Genomic DNA, 17,381 nt, shown 5'->3' on the forward strand with positions numbered 1-17,381 from the left:
TGAAGAAATACACTAATTTTAGTAACAAATTTTAGTTAGCAAAAAAAAAAAATTATGGATAAATTGATAAATTCAATATGCATTAATATCTAAAGGCATTTAAGATAGACATTAAATTATAAAAGAACCCATCAAAAAAATTATTGATTTAATTTGCTACATTAAATGAATAAGGGTATATTGGAAAATTCACAATTTGAAGTCATATATTTATATGTATGTTAGATAATAGATGTTAGATTATTCAGAAATTAGATAAAGTTAAAGTATTGTTTACAAGAGTTTATTTTAAGCACTCTCAAACTTTTAACCCATAAAATATTTGGAAATTTTACATAGAATCTAAGAATAATTTAAAATAAAATCTTGTAAATACTACCTTAATCTCTTACATCGTGCTCATATTATAAAAGAATGATGAATGCTCGAACTCGAACTTTGTTGCTCTTATCGCAAGCTAGACTTATTTATGTATGCGTAATTGACGTTTCACACAGCTTCACAAGATCGATTAAACCAAGTTGTTATATGAAATCTTATGTATAATCTTATGAACCATTATAAAGTTTATTATAATTTTTTACAAAACTTGACGTAGGACAGAATTATTACGGCTCTTAAGCTAGGTAGACTTGATAACTTTATAGGAGCTTGATTGAAGCCTGTGGAATTTTAAGAAACTCGAGTTGAACACTAGTATATATCATCACCTACCAGTTTGAATCATCATTGTAGGTGTCCAACTAGAAAATTGTGATCTGTATTAACAGATACATAATTGGCATTATCAATAAAGAAGTTGAACTAACCTTTACTTTTCCTGCCAACCAGGCCAAGAGAGCTCTTCTTCTGCACATCCCATCTCTATATAAACAGGTGCATGTACATTTTCATGCATCATCGGGCCAAAGAGAAATTTGCTCAATAATATATTGAATTATCAATCTGTCTTCTGCTGAAAACAATGGCTTATAGCAACAATCATACTATTTTCTTTCTGTTGCTTATTGCTTTATCTTCGATAAGCAGTAACAGGATTCAAGCAGAGGCACGGCACCTGCTGGTAACAAATTTGGCTGAAGTTCCAAAGCCTGAGTTGCCCACTTTGCCAAAACCTGAGTTGCCCACTTTGCCAAAACCTGAGATTCCGAGTCTTCCTAAGCCGGAGCTGCCATATTTGCCAAAACCCGAGCTTCCTACACTGCCAAAGCCTGAGCTTCCTACATTCCCAAAGCCAGAGCTGACAACTTTACAAAAACCGGAGCTGCCCACATTGCCAAAACCTGAGCTTCCTACATTGCATAACCCTGAGCTTCCGGCATTCTCAAAGACAGAGTTGCCAACTTTGCCAAAACCAGAGCTTCCTACGTTGCCGAAACCGGAGCTTCCTACATTGCCAAAACCCGAGCTTCCTACACTCCCAAAGCCTGAGCTGCCAACTTTGCAAAAACCAGAGCTTCCGACATTGCCAAAGCCCGAACTTCCTACACTCCCGTAGCCTGAGCTGCCAACTTTCCAAAAACCAGAGCTTCCCACATTGCCAAAACCCGAGTTTCCTACGCTGCCAAAACCTGAATTGCCTAAACTGACGGTGCCAGAAGTGCCAAAAGCTCCATAAGTTATTGATTGGGATTTTAAAATGATTATCATAGGGTGGAGTGCTAGAAGTTGTTTCGAAGGTCATTTAGGGTGATTGATACAAGATTCTATTGTTGAGTTTGTTTTTTCTTTTTCGTTGTTTTCATTTGCTTGTACCTTTGTTTAGAGATGTTACCTTTCCAGTGTCCTGATGTTCTTCAGTGAATCGTTATACATTTCATATATAGTTTCAGTTTGCTTAATTTCTGTTGCCTACTAATTTGATGATCGCATCTATCACCCTTTCTTTTCTTGTCTTTCTTTCTTTGTTTACTGCACAGTTTCTTTTGTTGTGTGACCTATCTATTGGCATAAAACTCATCGACTTTTTTTGTTTAGTTTAAGGAACAAACAGTATTCATTGATAAATCAGACAGCAAAGCAACCATCCGCAGAACCATTTGTGCAAAAAAAAAAAAAAAATCTGAAATATGCTCATCTAGTGCCTTCATAGAGTTTAGATTTTGAATATTTCCTGAAGTTTTGAACTTTCAGATCTCTACAAAATCTGAACATAAAAGGGGAAAAATATTAAATAATCGACATATGAACCAAGTACCACAGGTCAAATACAGCTTAATGCATGGATGCTGATTTTGGTTTACATGGTTTGTCAAGTCTTTTACCCCTGTCAAGAACCAACTTGCTGCTGGGTTTCAAAATTTCTTGGTTAATCCATCATTTAAACCCAGATGAAAAAATTAAAACAGAAAGTTTTTAGCTTTCCATTCATGATTTAAGCTTATTAAGATGAGGGAAAAGGCCAGCAACTAGATAATGTGTAATGTGCGAAAAAATTTCCAACCAAATCCACCTTTTCCACCTCTCATAATCGACATACATCATCTATAAGTAGAACTAGGGTATCAGAACTTGGGAAATAAAGCAATTTCTGCTGCTAAAAACAAACTTTTTCTCGCTTGTCTCAAACATGGGATACCACGGCTACCCTCGTTTGTTTAATTGTTTCTGCTGATCAAGTTGCAACGATTGTAATCCTGGCAGTTGTTGATAGTCAGTCGTAACTGAATTTACTAGAGCTTCCTTTACCCAAACTGCATGGCCTCTTGGATACATGGGAACTCAGACTTCCACCATTGCCAAAGGTGGAGTCCACTCATTTTCATGGTCTCCCAGAGCAAAGCCTTCCCACTTTCCCTAAAGTGGGATGGACTAAATTCCTAATCTTTGGTCATTTTCTGAACTCTCCGAGATTTTTAAGCCCATTCACTAATTTCTGAGTACTCCGTTGTTTCTTCCCATTTAAGCACTGGTTCCTGAGATAGAAACTGATCAATACTCATGGTTGATTGACAAATTTTTCCGTCAGCTAGATGCGATTCACGGAAAGAATTTCTACTACATGTGCTGAGTGCCTTCTCTGTCCAGACATAAGTTCTCGATATTATCCCAGATAATACATGACATCTATGGTTGACTGTGAATGCCGTTAAACATATCGCTTTTTATTACTGAGAACCTGAGATGCAGAAATATGATTGAATAAGATGCACGTTATTTCTTTGCTTTCATTCATCAACATGAACGCTAACTAAGCAGAAATGAAGATGAATTAGGTAATGGGCCTATACCCCTGGTGCCAAAACGATGAAATATATATGACGAAAATTAAATTTATAGTTCAATGTCATGACGATTATGTGCAGGACCAGCTATGATCATTCCCAACCAAAAACTAAGGTGTATTCCTTATTTTTGAGTAAAAACCATGAGAAGAAGAGAAACTATCAAGCACCACAGTCCATGGTAACTTTAGTTGATAAAAATATGTCGTACAATACAAGATCTTCAGTCCTATAGAGGGAATTGAGGAAAGGAAAAAAAAGTAATTCCTTAAAGTTGGGCATTCATTCAATTCTATTTACTTAACAAAATCAATCTAAGATTATCTACCACTAATTAATCTGCCTACACTAAGTCACAGAGGTTCTTTGTGTCGTTCTAAGATGATTTTTTAGTCGCTTTACGTTAGAGCCAAAGGGGAAAAAGATAGTTCACGCCTGGTGAATATCACCTGGTGGGCTATCCACCGTTCATTGTCTAGAGCCCACGCATTTTGTGGGGTACCTCACCAATCCAAAGGTCATGGCTACACAGGTGAAATTCACCCGGTGTTCATAGAATCCACCAAGCAGAAGTGCCTCGAAACTCAGAAATGGTTAAATCTTTTTGAGGGCCAAAGCAGCCTGGCATGATATTATCACTTACCAGCTCTGCCATCAACAGCATGTGCAAATTTTTATTGCTCGCTGTAACTTTTACTACTCTGGACCACCCCCTCAATTCATGTTTCTTGATGGCATTTATGCATTTATTTGTTACTGTAATATTATATTTATAAGCACATACATGTAGTTGTTTGGTAGTCAACAACCAGATCAACTGCCTTTATAGGTGAAGCTGGAGTAAGGTGAAGTAGATTCAAGAAAAATAAATGCTCAACGGGTGGGGCCGTTCCATATTCAAGAATCCTTATTTTTCAACTATATAAACCCTCTCCCAATCTTTACATTCTTGCACCATTCCGCTAATCCACTCAAACAATTAACCATGGCTTCTTGCAAATTTTTCTGCTTATTAATCCTCATTTCCATGTCATTTTCAGGCATGGAGAAAGCCTCAGCAGCTCGTCGTCTCCTGACCACCCCGCTTTTTTCGGGAATCAATCCCACTCTTCCTTTCCCTTCGATTCCATCATTCGGAACTCCGGGATTGTTTCCACCATTGGTTCCGGCTCCTTATACCGATCCAACGACACACTCGATCCCGAATTTCCCACAGTTCCCACCAACCACTACATTCCCCGGTGTTCCAAACTTTCCTACTGTTCCATTGACTCCAACTTTCCCTACTCCAGATACTACCACCACTCCTTGAAAAGTAACAAAATGTCACAGAGTTTGTATCAAGTAAAAGTAATGATAAGTGTCAAGATTCAAGGAGAAGGGCTATTATTTGCTTTATAGCATGTTTTGAACTGACTAGTGGTATCAGTTATATATATATGCCGTTTAATCTGGTTTTAGATTATATTTCAGTGTGTATTTATGTTTAACTACTGGTTTTAGGGGCTGAGAATGATCTATCTTTGATACTGTTTACAGAAATAAATATGTAGTATTGCTTTTATTATTTGTTAAATGAGTTCTCCCCGTCTAGAGTTTCATTTCTTAACTAAGCTAGAAGCAAACCAACAGGGTCAGACCAGGAGAAGCAAGCGACTGGCAATCAACCGTAAAAAATCTACAAATTTGACACTTCAATATTTTGAAAAAGTAAGCTCTGCCCTTCAATATTTTTAAAAAGTAAGTTCTGCCCTTAATTCTGAGTATAATAAGACATATATTCAATCTCGTAATCGATATCAGAATCATTGTCACGTGTGCAATTTTTATTAATTGTAACTTGTTACAATGATGGAGAGGGTATTATTAGGGAATATCCATTGGTCTATTGTATGGTATGGCTGTCTATGCTACAGAAAAATCAAAATGTGGCATTTGAATCTCTTAATGGCTTAAAAATTCAGAGTTGCGTTTTGATAAAATAGCAAAAACAAAGAAGAAAATTATCGTGGTGACGCACCAAAACCCACTTTTATATCTTTCACTCATTCACTGTCACAATGCATTTACTTTATAATAATAACACCCGAAGTAATTATTAGAAGAAAGAACAACAGGATCAAACTCCTTAGCATATATGCCATGAAAAAAGCCAAGAAAAAGTATCACAAATAACTGAGAAACCTGTCTTCTACCTTCACACAATCAGTTCCACCATTGATGTACTGCAATCCCCTCATCCTTCACTTTACCATACAATGCTAAACACTGCCAATAAGCCCTCTTGCTCCCATTCGCTTCTCCATCTTGCCATTGGTTATTGCACTCCAAGAACAATTCAACCACAAGATACAATGTCCCCTCTTTTAGCATCTCCTCCACCAAATCTGCCTCGGCTTTCATCACGACCTAGTCATCGCATTCCAGATTCTTTGTTAACCAAGTCGATACCTCCGTTCCTTGAACGAGGACACCTTCCGATAATTCACTGTTACTCACGATATCCAAGTCATAAACTTCGAATTCTTGATCCCTCATGGGATAGTTCTTGTAAAACCAGTCAAGTGCACTCGAGTCATCTGAGATAAAGACTCGGCGTGGGTATTCATCCAACGAATCCTTCAAAAGATCAGGAAGGAACTTGATTTTTCGTGATGTAAAGCTTGATTTTCTTAAGAAGGCTTCCCGCCTAGGGGGTTCGAGATATGCATCCTCCAACCCTTTCATTGCAGCTTTCTTTTCATCCACTGTAACGCCACTTAACACTTGATCCGCAGGGGGATTCTCCCTTCCATTTGAGGATCCCCGGTTTTTCCTCATCGCCACCACGGTGTTCTCCAACCTTCTTAGATACACAATCTTGTAATTTCTTAGCAATCTTAGCTCGGTCGAGTGTTCATCACCCAATGGCGATATCACCAATCCCCCATCCTTTACAACACCATCAAACACCTGGATCCCGTTAAAACTCAAGGCGAACACAAAATCAAACAACCTGTTTTCAACAACCTTCTTGTGCTGAAGATTAACTCCGGTGAGCAAATCAATGCCAGCATCCTTCAAGAACTCAAAATCATCTTCAATTTCACCAATGCCAGCCCCCAAAATGAGACCTTTATGGCCTTTCTTGATTAGGCCTTCGTCCAACAAATCACGGAACAAAATAGGCAGAATTTTGAACCCACTAGCGATGACTAAATCGCCACCCTTTTCGTACAGAGTACCATTGGATGAGGCTCTGATCATAGAGCCAAGTGTGGGCAATGCCAGAATAACCATGGCCACGAACATAGATCTTGACATGATACGCAAAACCCGCGATTCAGGTAGCCTGATTACCAAAACGGTCGGAGAATTCAACCCAAATCCAACCCCATTCAGCTTATTCGAATCATACCCAATATTCTTAGCTCGATATCCTCGACCCAATTTATCCATCTTAGGATTAAATTGAACCAAAGAAAGAATTTTTCTGCACTGACTTCTGTGATGTTTTCTACAACAGAAACAAAGCTTAAACCAGAGAATCAACTGTTGAAAGAGATTGAAAAAACTAGCACTACAATGACGGGAGCAATCTTAGCGAGAGCAAAATCTAGCAGCCGTGTGGTTTCCACCCATGAGAGCAACACGAGTACTTCGGATTCTACACCATAGAACCATCAATTGCCTCAATCTTGCTAATTCCATACTCGTCCTATCTCAAACCCCCCACCAAACTTTAACAAATCCATTCAAAGGGTGCTTCTATTCATATTTCGAGCACAAGAAACAAGAAACACTGTCTGAAACTCAACAAACACCAATAAAAGAGAGAGAGAAATACAATGGTTGAAGAGAAAGAAGGGTTGGTGTGGAAAAGAGAGAAAAACAAGAAAAAGCACTGTGCTTCAATGAATGTAACGTGAAAAGGTTGAAATTTTGTTGATGGGTATTTGTGTGGGGACTGTATGTTCGTATATAGCATGGTGAACGGAGGGCTGTGAATGGAATGGGCCTCGCGTGTGGGGACCGTGGGGACTCGAGGATCATTGTTTAAGGATTATTTTTTGCAGGCTAACTGTACTATGATTAAGGGGTTAAGGAGAGACGAAGGGTGCTGCGATAGTTAAGGTTTTTGTTTGGTAGAAATCGATTCTTCTCATTCCATCAGGGTAAAAAATTGATTCTTTACTATGTGAGGGAAAGATGAGCTGTTCAACGGGATTATTCGTGTTATAACCGTGTCTTGAGTTTAAGGTACACTTGAATCTTAACAGTTTTATTTTTTTTCTTATTTAATAAGATGTGTACACATGTAAAAACGAATTTTATAGAACTAACTTAGGTTGATATCTACGTTACGAATAAGTTTTAAATACGTTCGAGAATATCCGACGAAAACTCTCTTGCTAATTTTTTTAAATTACTTTTTATGAGTTTGAGTTTGATTTTGTTTGTTTTTTTTTTAAGTCAAAAACTTATGTTAGACGGTCTCACATATCGTATCTTGTGATACATATATCTTATTTGAGTCATCCATGAAAACGTATTACTTTGTATGTTAAGAATATTACTTTTTAATTTGAATATCGGTAGGGTCGACCCATTTTACAGATAAAGATTTGTGAGACTGTCTCAGAAAAGACATACTCTTTTTTGAAATGAAAATGAAAAAACTTCAAAAAATTGATTTTGTTATACTTCATATTTGATGAAAAAACACAATTTATTTAACTAGACTATGGTACAATGGAAAGTCGACATTTGACCATCAATTTTAACCATGAATGTTACTCATGATTAATAATTGTTTTTACTTTATTTGAAAATTTTCAAATATTAATTATGTGAGCAATAATATTAATCATCTATAAATTAAGGGCAAAAATTTGTGTGAGATGGATTTCTTATTTGGGTCATCCATGAAAAATTATTATTTTTTATTGTGAATATTGGTGGGGTTGACTCGTCTCAGAGATTAGGATCCATGAGACGGTCTCACATTAGACTCATTCTAAATTAAATTCTTCTAGTACGCTTGTGAAAGATATCATTTCAGGACAACACTATCTTTTTTTTAGCACAATCCTAGTAATTCTAATTATTAGTAAAATATACACAAATGTTGTATGTGTTATTATTATTTTTAATTTGATCAAATAATATTAAATAATTGACACGAAATTATTTTCAATTTCGAAGAATTGTTCGATTTAAAAGGATGTTTTGTTTAGATTATTTTCTATGTAAAATATGAAGTGATTCGAGAAGATTTTTAATATGGTAAAAAGAATAATTTTGAAATTAAATATTTTGGTGTTATTTAAATTAGTTACTTAATAATATAATAATATGGACGTACATATTTCTAATTAAAACCACCTCCGTGGTTCATAGTAAATAATAATGACAAATCAATTTTTTTCTTATCCGGAAGCAAAATTTAAAAATTAAATAATTTGCATAAAATATAAAATATATATTATAATTCTAGAATAATCGCCCCATCTTACTCATCTTAATTCGGAGCGTGATTGAGTAGGATTGATTTCTATTATTATTATTATTATTATTATTATTAAAGTAGAGGAATGACGAAAGAGGTCTATTTTGAATAATTCGGTAGTTCACGTGACCACCACTTTAAATTATTTCATACTTTTTATATATAACAATGTAATGGATACATACAATATAAATATATAATATATATGCACCGTGATTGTATATAAGTTGATTAAAATATTAGATGGTATTGAAGTTATTAATTATACGATTTCTCGTGGCGTACTCAAATCAAGTTGACATATATGTCATACGAAATATGAATGATCGTTTGCCGAGCATTTTGACTCCAAGAGCTGCAATAGCTTGTGTTCTAAAAATGTATACACCGATAAATTAGATCGAGTTTGGAGTTAAAACCAAGCGAAAAACACTCGAAATAGTCATTCGTTGATATTTTTGTATATCATGTGTAATTAAATAACTGAAAAGGGGGTAGATTAGTTTTTGCATTCCTCAGTTCAGCTATGGTGACAACTGAACTGACGAATACTCTAACTGATCCAAACAGTTTGAAAACAACAGTTAATCAGAAAAATACACAAGATATGTTTATGGATGTTCGGAGACTTCAACTGCTCATACGTCACCTCTTCTACCTCCTCGGGTAGGATTCACTTGAAAACTTTGTTTTATACAACTCTTTGTACAAACCCACTCAGCTAGGACTTACACTACTGCCTAACTGAACTCCTATACTAGACTAAAAGCAGCACCTTTCAGTCAACACTTCTTTAATCTATATGTGAGAAAGACTATATACACAAGTTTATTGTCTTTGTACAAGACTGTATTTGAGTGGTGTGTGTGTGTGAAGTGATATTTGAAAACTACTCGAAAGTGTTCTCACACACTGAGGAAAATATGCTTCTAAACTAAGCTGATAACACGATGAAGTGTTCCATCTGGGCCGATTGCTTCTTGTAAGCTGATATGCAATATGTGTGTCCTTTCTTTTGTTCTTCACACACTCTAGTATGTGCTATCTCTTCTTGTGTTTGCTGATGGTCTTGAGCGTGTATATATAGAGGCATTGAGACCGTACTTCAAGACTCATCATATGTGATCGTTGCAGCTTTGAATGTGTTCTTTGGTATATGTGTCTTGACTTTTCTGACATGCCTTCAGGAATCTCTCGGCTTTAATCTTTGCTGCAACGTCCATTATTGTACCTTTGATTGTACATGTATTTGTATCTTTGTGCGTAGCTGGAGTCCACTAAGATAAGATAGTCTTGATCTGCAACTGAATGATTCCTAACTGATGTTCCTAACTGGTCATCTGAACTGATCTTCAGTTGGGCTGGTGAAATCAGTTGACTTACCAGTTGAACTGATTTCACTCTTTCAGTTGAACTGGTCAGCTGGGTTCTTCATCAGTTGAGCTCTTCATCATCTGACCGGGCTTCTGAAGGTCTTCTGGTAAACTACCTATCAGTTGGACAATCAGTTGAACCGTTCTTTGAGATATCAGTTGAGCTGATTCAGTTTGGTCGATCAGTTGGTGTTTTCAGTTAGCATCTCGATAGCTTCAGTTTTGGCTCGTTTAAGTTCCAGCTTCCTGCGCACTAAGGTAAATCATTAGAAATAAAATAACAAGTTTTGTTAACAACAAAATCAAGATTGCGAACATGAAATTTCCAACAAATATAACATTTTACTTATGATATGTTGCTTTTCGAAGATTGTGTATATTTGTTATGTATATGTTCAAACGATTCCCGCTTACTGAGTTATGACAATATCACTCATCTTTTAATTTCTCGCCCCAGTTAAGTCTGAAGAGCAAATTGAGAAGTCTATTCGAGTTTTAATATGCTTTTGCAAGTTTGTTTATGTTTTAAAATTTTACGTTGTAAAAACAGTGTCGATTATGATTTATAAATGAGTTGACTAGACTTTGATAAACTAAGTTTGTTTTTTTCAATTGCGTGGTTGTTAAACAACACCGATGTCGACTAACACTGGGCACGTGACGTGAACTTTAAATGGTATCAGAGCAGCGTTATTCATAATCCGGTAGTTGTTAAACAACACCGGTGTTGACTAACAACAGGCTACAAAATTAATATATATTGAAGTTGTGTTTATTGATGAGTTCATCATCAACTTGCTACCTACATTGTAATGAACTTGCGATAGTAGCAGGAAAAAAAAAACCTTAAACTTGCTACCTACATTGTCAAAACAAACTCCTCTTATTTGAAGTACAATTCAACAAATCTCAGCATACAACCCGTAGATCTATGATCGAATACACCCCATTTAGCCATAGTTAGCTTTAGCAGAATATCGTGAATCATCATATTCAGTTTGCAATAATTATTGATCAAAATCTCGATTTGGTTTAAGATTATTGTTTTTAATGATGCATGCTTGTATAACCGGTGAGTTTTACTCCCTTTGATGCATATTTTGGTTTCTTTCATGGAAATATGTTAAACCACTTTGTTTCCACAAAGAGATTTAGAAGAGAAAATTTACATGGAACAACTTGAGATATTTTCTGCAACTGGACAAAAAATAAGGTTTGGAAACTTGTGAAATCTCTATACGGATTTAAATATAGTGAATGCGAGAAATGTGTATATGTAAACTGAAAATGGTTATGTTATTTTATGTCTTTATGTAGACGAAATATTTTTCATTGGTAGCAATGATAAGACGATTAAATCCACCAAGAAGTTGTTAAACACAAGATTCGATATGAAAGATTTTGGCTTAGCCGATGTGATCATTGAGAACATCCGAAGGGCTAGTGCTAATTCAATCACATTATGTGGACAAAATCCTCAAGAAATTCAATAAGGATGACACTACATTGGGTAGAACCCCGATAGATACTAGTCAACATCTATTAAATAATCGAGGTGAGAGTACTCTCAATTAGAATACTCTCGAGTCATTGTAAGTCTGATGAACTTAATGAGTTGTACAAGACCATACATAGCCTATGCAGTAAAAAAATTGAGTAGATTCACAAAAAATCCAGGAGTTGAACACTGGAATGCAATTATCAGATTGCTATAATACTTGAGGTACACTCGTGATCATGAAGTGCACTATAACAGATATCATACTGTTATTGAAGGATACAATGATTCAAACTAGATATCTGATATGAAATACTCAAAATCTACAACTGGATTTGTATCCATTTTAGGATGTGTAACAATTACGTGGAAATCTTCTAAACAAACTATAATAGCCAGATTCACAATGAAATCTGAGTTTATAACTCTCGACAAATGTGCTGAAGAGGCTAAATGGCTGCGTCAATTCTTTGAAGATGTTCCATGATGGGCAAAACATGTGCCGGCTATATGTATACCTTGTGATAGACAATCTGCAATTGAAAGGGCACAAAACAATATGTATAATGGTAAGTCTAGGCATATATGTCGCAGACAAATTACAATTAGATAACTACTCTCAACTGGACTTATCTCTCTTGACTACATAAAGTCAAAGGATAATATAGCAGATCCGCTAACCAAAGGATTGAACAGAGAGTTAGTTGTGAAGTCATCAAAGAGAATGAAGCTTAATCCTATAGAATAAATTGGTGCGAAGAAAAATTCAACATACGCTGACTGGAGATCCTAAGAACTAGGTTTAATGAGACAACCTAATCGCACTAATTTGGAGAATCACTGTGGGAGTTATCTCTAGTCCATTCCTATTATGAAGCAGTGAATGTTGAGGATAAGCTTACAGCTTGTAATGATTATGATGAGATGAAATATAAAATCACCAATGTGAGAGAGAAGTGGGGCCGCTTCGAAGGAATTGATGGGCTCAATTCTAGACTCTCTTGCAGAACCAGGAAGGTGTCCATGGCCAAAACCAACACAATTATGAAAACTTAATAGTATCGGGGAGATTCATGTGTGAATTATATCCTAATTTACACAACTGGCTGTACAGTTCAAAGACATCACGTATACTGTCAACCAGTGAGTTAATGTGCTTTCACAAAGGAAGGTTCAAAGGATAACACCTACCTATCATATACAAGACAAGCTTAAAATGTGTTATACTTTATGGAAATGTAATAATGATTGGTCAAAAGGCTCTCTCTCGCACACCCCGGCACGGGGAGAGGTGCAAATCATAGCTTGATTTGAACTAGAAAAGGCTTGAATTGTGTGCAAGCGTACGAGCTCATTTCCACCCATTTACCCTATCTCCAACCTTCAAGGCGACATGGATCATCGCTCCACAAGCCACCGTAATCTTAAATCATGTCAATGTCTTCAACACCGTATCTCCAAATCCGCAACCATTTTTTTATGGTTTTCACAGTGCACCAAATCATGATTTTCTTGAACGGACTCGTCGAAATCTTCAGCATTCACGATTCTACTCTCAGTATCCATCATGTAACCATTTTCTTGACAGTAATTTTTCATCAGGTCGAAGACCTCATTATAAGAAGATATGGGGATGTGTTATGTTATTTACCAATTTAGACAACACAAACAAATACTCACATCAATACTCAGAAATATGAAATATTTTCTAACCACAAAATAGCAACCTTGCAATATTATTTAAACCACACGAAACACAAGTAGAAAGATATAAAAATCCATTAATTTTCTTTCATCTGCAAAAAATTCCACTTTACATGGTCATGCCCACTTCAAAAAGGCTATTTTCTTGAAATTTATCGTCACGGGAAAGACTCGTTTCCACCCATTTATCCCCTCTCCAACCTTCAATGCGACGTGGATCTTCGCTCCAATGGCCACCATACTTTTCAATCAAGTCAACGTCTTCAAAGCAGTATCTCCAAATCTACCACTATTTTTCTTATGGCCTTCAAAGTTCACCAAATCATGATTTGAACGGGCTCCTCAGAATCTTGAATCTTCAGCATTCACGATTCCACTCTCAGTATCCATCGTGTAACCAATTTTTTGGCAGTATTTTTTCATCAATTCGACGACCTCATTATGATATGATATGGGATGTGTTATGTTATTTATCAATTTGGATAACACAAGCATATGCTCATATCAGTACTCAGAAAAAGAAGAGTTTTTCTAACCAAAAAATGACAATCTTACAATCTCATTTAAACCACATGCAGCACAAGTAGAAAGATACAAAAAATCACCAATTTTCTTTCATCGGCAAGAAATTCATATTTACATTTCCATGCCCACTCCAAAAGGACTATTTTCTTGAAATTTATCTTCACATGGAACTCGGGTTGTTTCCACCCATTTACCACATCTCCAACATTCAAGGAAACGTGTATAATCGCTCCACAGGCCACTATACTCTTCAATCCTGTCAACTTCTTCAACAATGTATCTCCAAATACGCCACCATTTTTCTTCTTGCCTTTGCAGTGCATCAAATCATGATTTTCTTAAACGAGCTCGTCGGAATCTTCAGCATTCACGATTCCACTATCACTATCTATCTTGTAACCATTTTCTTGACACTAATTTTTCATTAGTTTGACGACTTCATAAAACAAGATTTGGGGATGTGTTACGTTATTTAACAATTTGGATAACACAAACATATACTCATATCAATACTCACAAAGATGAGAATTTTTCTAACAAAAAATAGCAACCTTATAATCTCATTTAAACCACATAGAGCACAAGCTGAAAGATACAAAAATCCAATAATTTTCTTTCATCACCAAAAAACTCATATTTACGTGTTCATGTCCACTCCAAAATGAATATTTTCTTCAAATTTATCTTCACGAGTAACCTGACTCATTTCCACTCATTTACCCCTCTCCAACCTTCGAGGCGACGTAGATCATCACTCCACAAACCACCATATTCTTCAATACTGTCAACGAATTTTCAACACTGTATCTCCAACCTTCAATGCGACGTGGATCATCGCTCCACAGGCCACCATTGTCACATACCCAGCCCGGGCCGGCACCTACGTTATTTCACAATGGGTCTCTGTAGCAACTACTTCGTATTCGTAATCGTTTTACGAAAATGGTTAACCCTAGTTGCTGTAGAAGTCCATTGCAGCCCTTTATAAACTCATTTTAAATCTTTAATTTTTACCATGTGGGACAAGATGTATCACAATTACCCATCTTTCGAACGCGACGTCCTCATCGCGGCCTGACCCCTCGATCCACCAGCGCCGAGAATCTAGAGATGACTCCTACACGTTCAAAAGATGGCTCATGTCATGTAGCACATTGCCTCGCAAGTTCAAGAGGTGGCTCTCATACATGTAGCACTTTGCCCCGCATAGCACTTATTTTATTTCATCAGCAAAAAATTCATATTTACGTGGTCATGTCCACTCCAAAAGGATATTTTCTTGAAATTTATCATCACGGAGAACCCGGCTCTTTTCCACTCATTTAGCCCCCCTCTCGAACCTTCAATGCGACGTGGATCATCGCTTCCACAAGCCACCATATTCTTCAACCCTGTCAACGTCTTCAACACTGTATCTCCAAATCCGCCACCATTTTTCTTTTGCTTTTCACAATGCACCAAATCATAATTTCTTGAACGGACTCATCGAATTCTTCAGCATTCATGATTCCAATCTCAGTATCCATCGTGTAACCATTTTCTTGCCAGTAATTTTTCATCAATTCGATGACCTCATTAAAAGAAGATATAAGGATGTGTTACATTATTTACGAATTTGGATGACACAAGCATGTAGTAACATCTGCGCTCAGAAACATGAGAGTTTTTCTACAAAAAATAGCAATTTTACAATCTCATTTAAACCACACGCAACACAAGCATAGAAATACAAAAATCCATTATATTTATTTTATCAACCAAAAATTCCTTTTTATGTGGCCATGCCTACCCCAAAAAGACTATTTTCTTGAAATTTATCTTCATGGGGAACCCGACTCGTTTCCACCCATTTATCCCCTCTCCAACCTTCAAGGCGACGTGGATCATCGCTCCACGGGCCACCATTGTCACATACCCAGCCCGGGCCGGCACCTACGTTATTTCACAATTGGCCTCTGTAGCAACTACTTCGTATTTGTAATCGTTTTACGAAAATGGTTAACCCTAGTTCATTTAGAAGTTCATTGTAGTCCTTTATAAACTCATTTTAAATCTTTAATTTTTACCATGTGGGACAAGATGTATCACAATTACCCATCTTTTGGAACGCGACATCCTCGTCGCGGCCTGATCCGTCGATCCACCAGCGCCGAGAATCTAGAGGTGGCTCCTACATCAAAAGATGGCTCCCGTCATGTAGCACATTTCCCCGCAAGTTCAAGAGGTGGCTCTCATACATGTAGCACTTTGCCCCGCATAGCACTTATTTTCTTTCATCAGCAAAAAATTCATATTTACGTGGTCATGTCCACTCCAAAACGATATTTTCTTGAAGTTTATCTTCACGGAAAACACGGCTCTTTTCCACTCATTTAGCCCCCCTCTCGAACCTTCAATGCGACGTGGATCATCGCTCCACAAGCCACCATATTCTTCAACCCTGTCAACGTCTTCAACACTGTATCTCCAAATCCGCCACCATTTTTCTTTTGCTTTTCACAATGCACCAAATCATAATTTTCTTGAACGAACTCGTCAGAATCTTCAACATTCACGATTCCACTCTCATTATCCATCGTATAACGACTTTCTTGACAGTAATATTTTATCAGTTCGACGACCTCATTACAAGAAAATATGAGGATGTGTTATGTTATTTACTAATTTGGATGATACAAGCATGTAGTAACATCAACGCTCAGAAACAGTAGAGTTTTTATAACAAAAAATAACAATCTTACAATCTCATTTATATCACACGCAACACAAGAATAAAAATACAAAAATCCACTAATTCTTCAGCATTCATGATTCCAATCTCAGTATCCATCGTGTAACCATTTTCTTGCCAGTAATTTTACATCAATTCGATGACCTCATTACAAGAAGATATAAGGATGTGTTACATTATTTACGGATTTGGATGACACAAGCATGTAGTATCATCTGCGCTCAGAAACAGGAGAGTTTTTCTACAAAAAATAGCAATTTTACAATCTCATTTAAACCACACGCAACACAAGCATAGAAATACAAAAATCCATTATATTTATTTTATCAACCAAAAATTCCTTTTTACATGGCCATGCCTACCCCAAAAGACTATTTTCTTGAAATTTATCTTCACGGGGAACCCGACTCGTTTCCACCCATTTACCCTTTCTCCGACCTTCAAGGCGAGGTGGATCATCGCTCCACATACAACCATATTCTTCAACCCTGTCAACGTCTTCAACAGTGTATCTCCAAATCTGCCAGCATTTTTCTTCTGGTTTTCACAATGCACCAAATCATAATTTTCTTGAACGGACTCGTCGAATTCTTCAGCATTCATGATTCCACTCTCAGTATCCATCGTGTAACCATTTTCTTGACAGTAATTTTTCATCAATTCGATGACCTCATTACAAGAAGATATAAGGATGTGTTACATTATTTACTAATTTGGATGACACAAGCATGTAGTAACATCTACGCTCAGAAACATGAGAGTTTTTTTTTGCAAAAAATAGCAATTTTTCAATCTCATTTAAACCACACGCAACACAAGCATAGAAATACAAATTTCC

At 36.5% G+C, this 17,381-nt stretch overlaps 1 protein-coding gene across 1 annotated transcript; it reads right to left on the minus strand.

Annotated features, from left to right (window-relative positions):
- Positions 1-5,429: 5,429 nt before the first annotated feature.
- On the minus strand, positions 5,430-6,662 carry LOC142519856 (uncharacterized). Its single transcript, XM_075622875.1, has 2 exons — positions 5,676-6,662; positions 5,430-5,633 (listed from the first exon to the last, which is right to left on the minus strand). Exons 1-2 carry the CDS (start codon positions 6,660-6,662, stop codon positions 5,430-5,432), a joined length of 1,191 nt encoding a protein of 396 aa, XP_075478990.1.
- Between the last annotated feature and the right edge of the window lie 10,719 nt (positions 6,663-17,381).

The sequence above is a fragment of the Primulina tabacum genome, chromosome 11 (assembly GCF_025594145.1).
Source record: "Primulina tabacum isolate GXHZ01 chromosome 11, ASM2559414v2, whole genome shotgun sequence".
Lineage (NCBI taxonomy): Eukaryota > Viridiplantae > Streptophyta > Magnoliopsida > Lamiales > Gesneriaceae > Primulina > Primulina tabacum.

Excerpts from the sequence above, each read along its gene's own strand:
- LOC142519856 (XM_075622875.1), bottom strand. The coding sequence starts at position 6,662 with ATGGATAAATTGGGTCGAGGATATCGAGCTAAGAATATTGGGTATGAT. Across the intron at positions 5,634-5,675 it reads TCCTCGTTCAAGGAACGGAG|GTCGTGATGAAAGCCGAGGC; the intron begins GTATCGACTTGG and ends TGCGATGACTAG.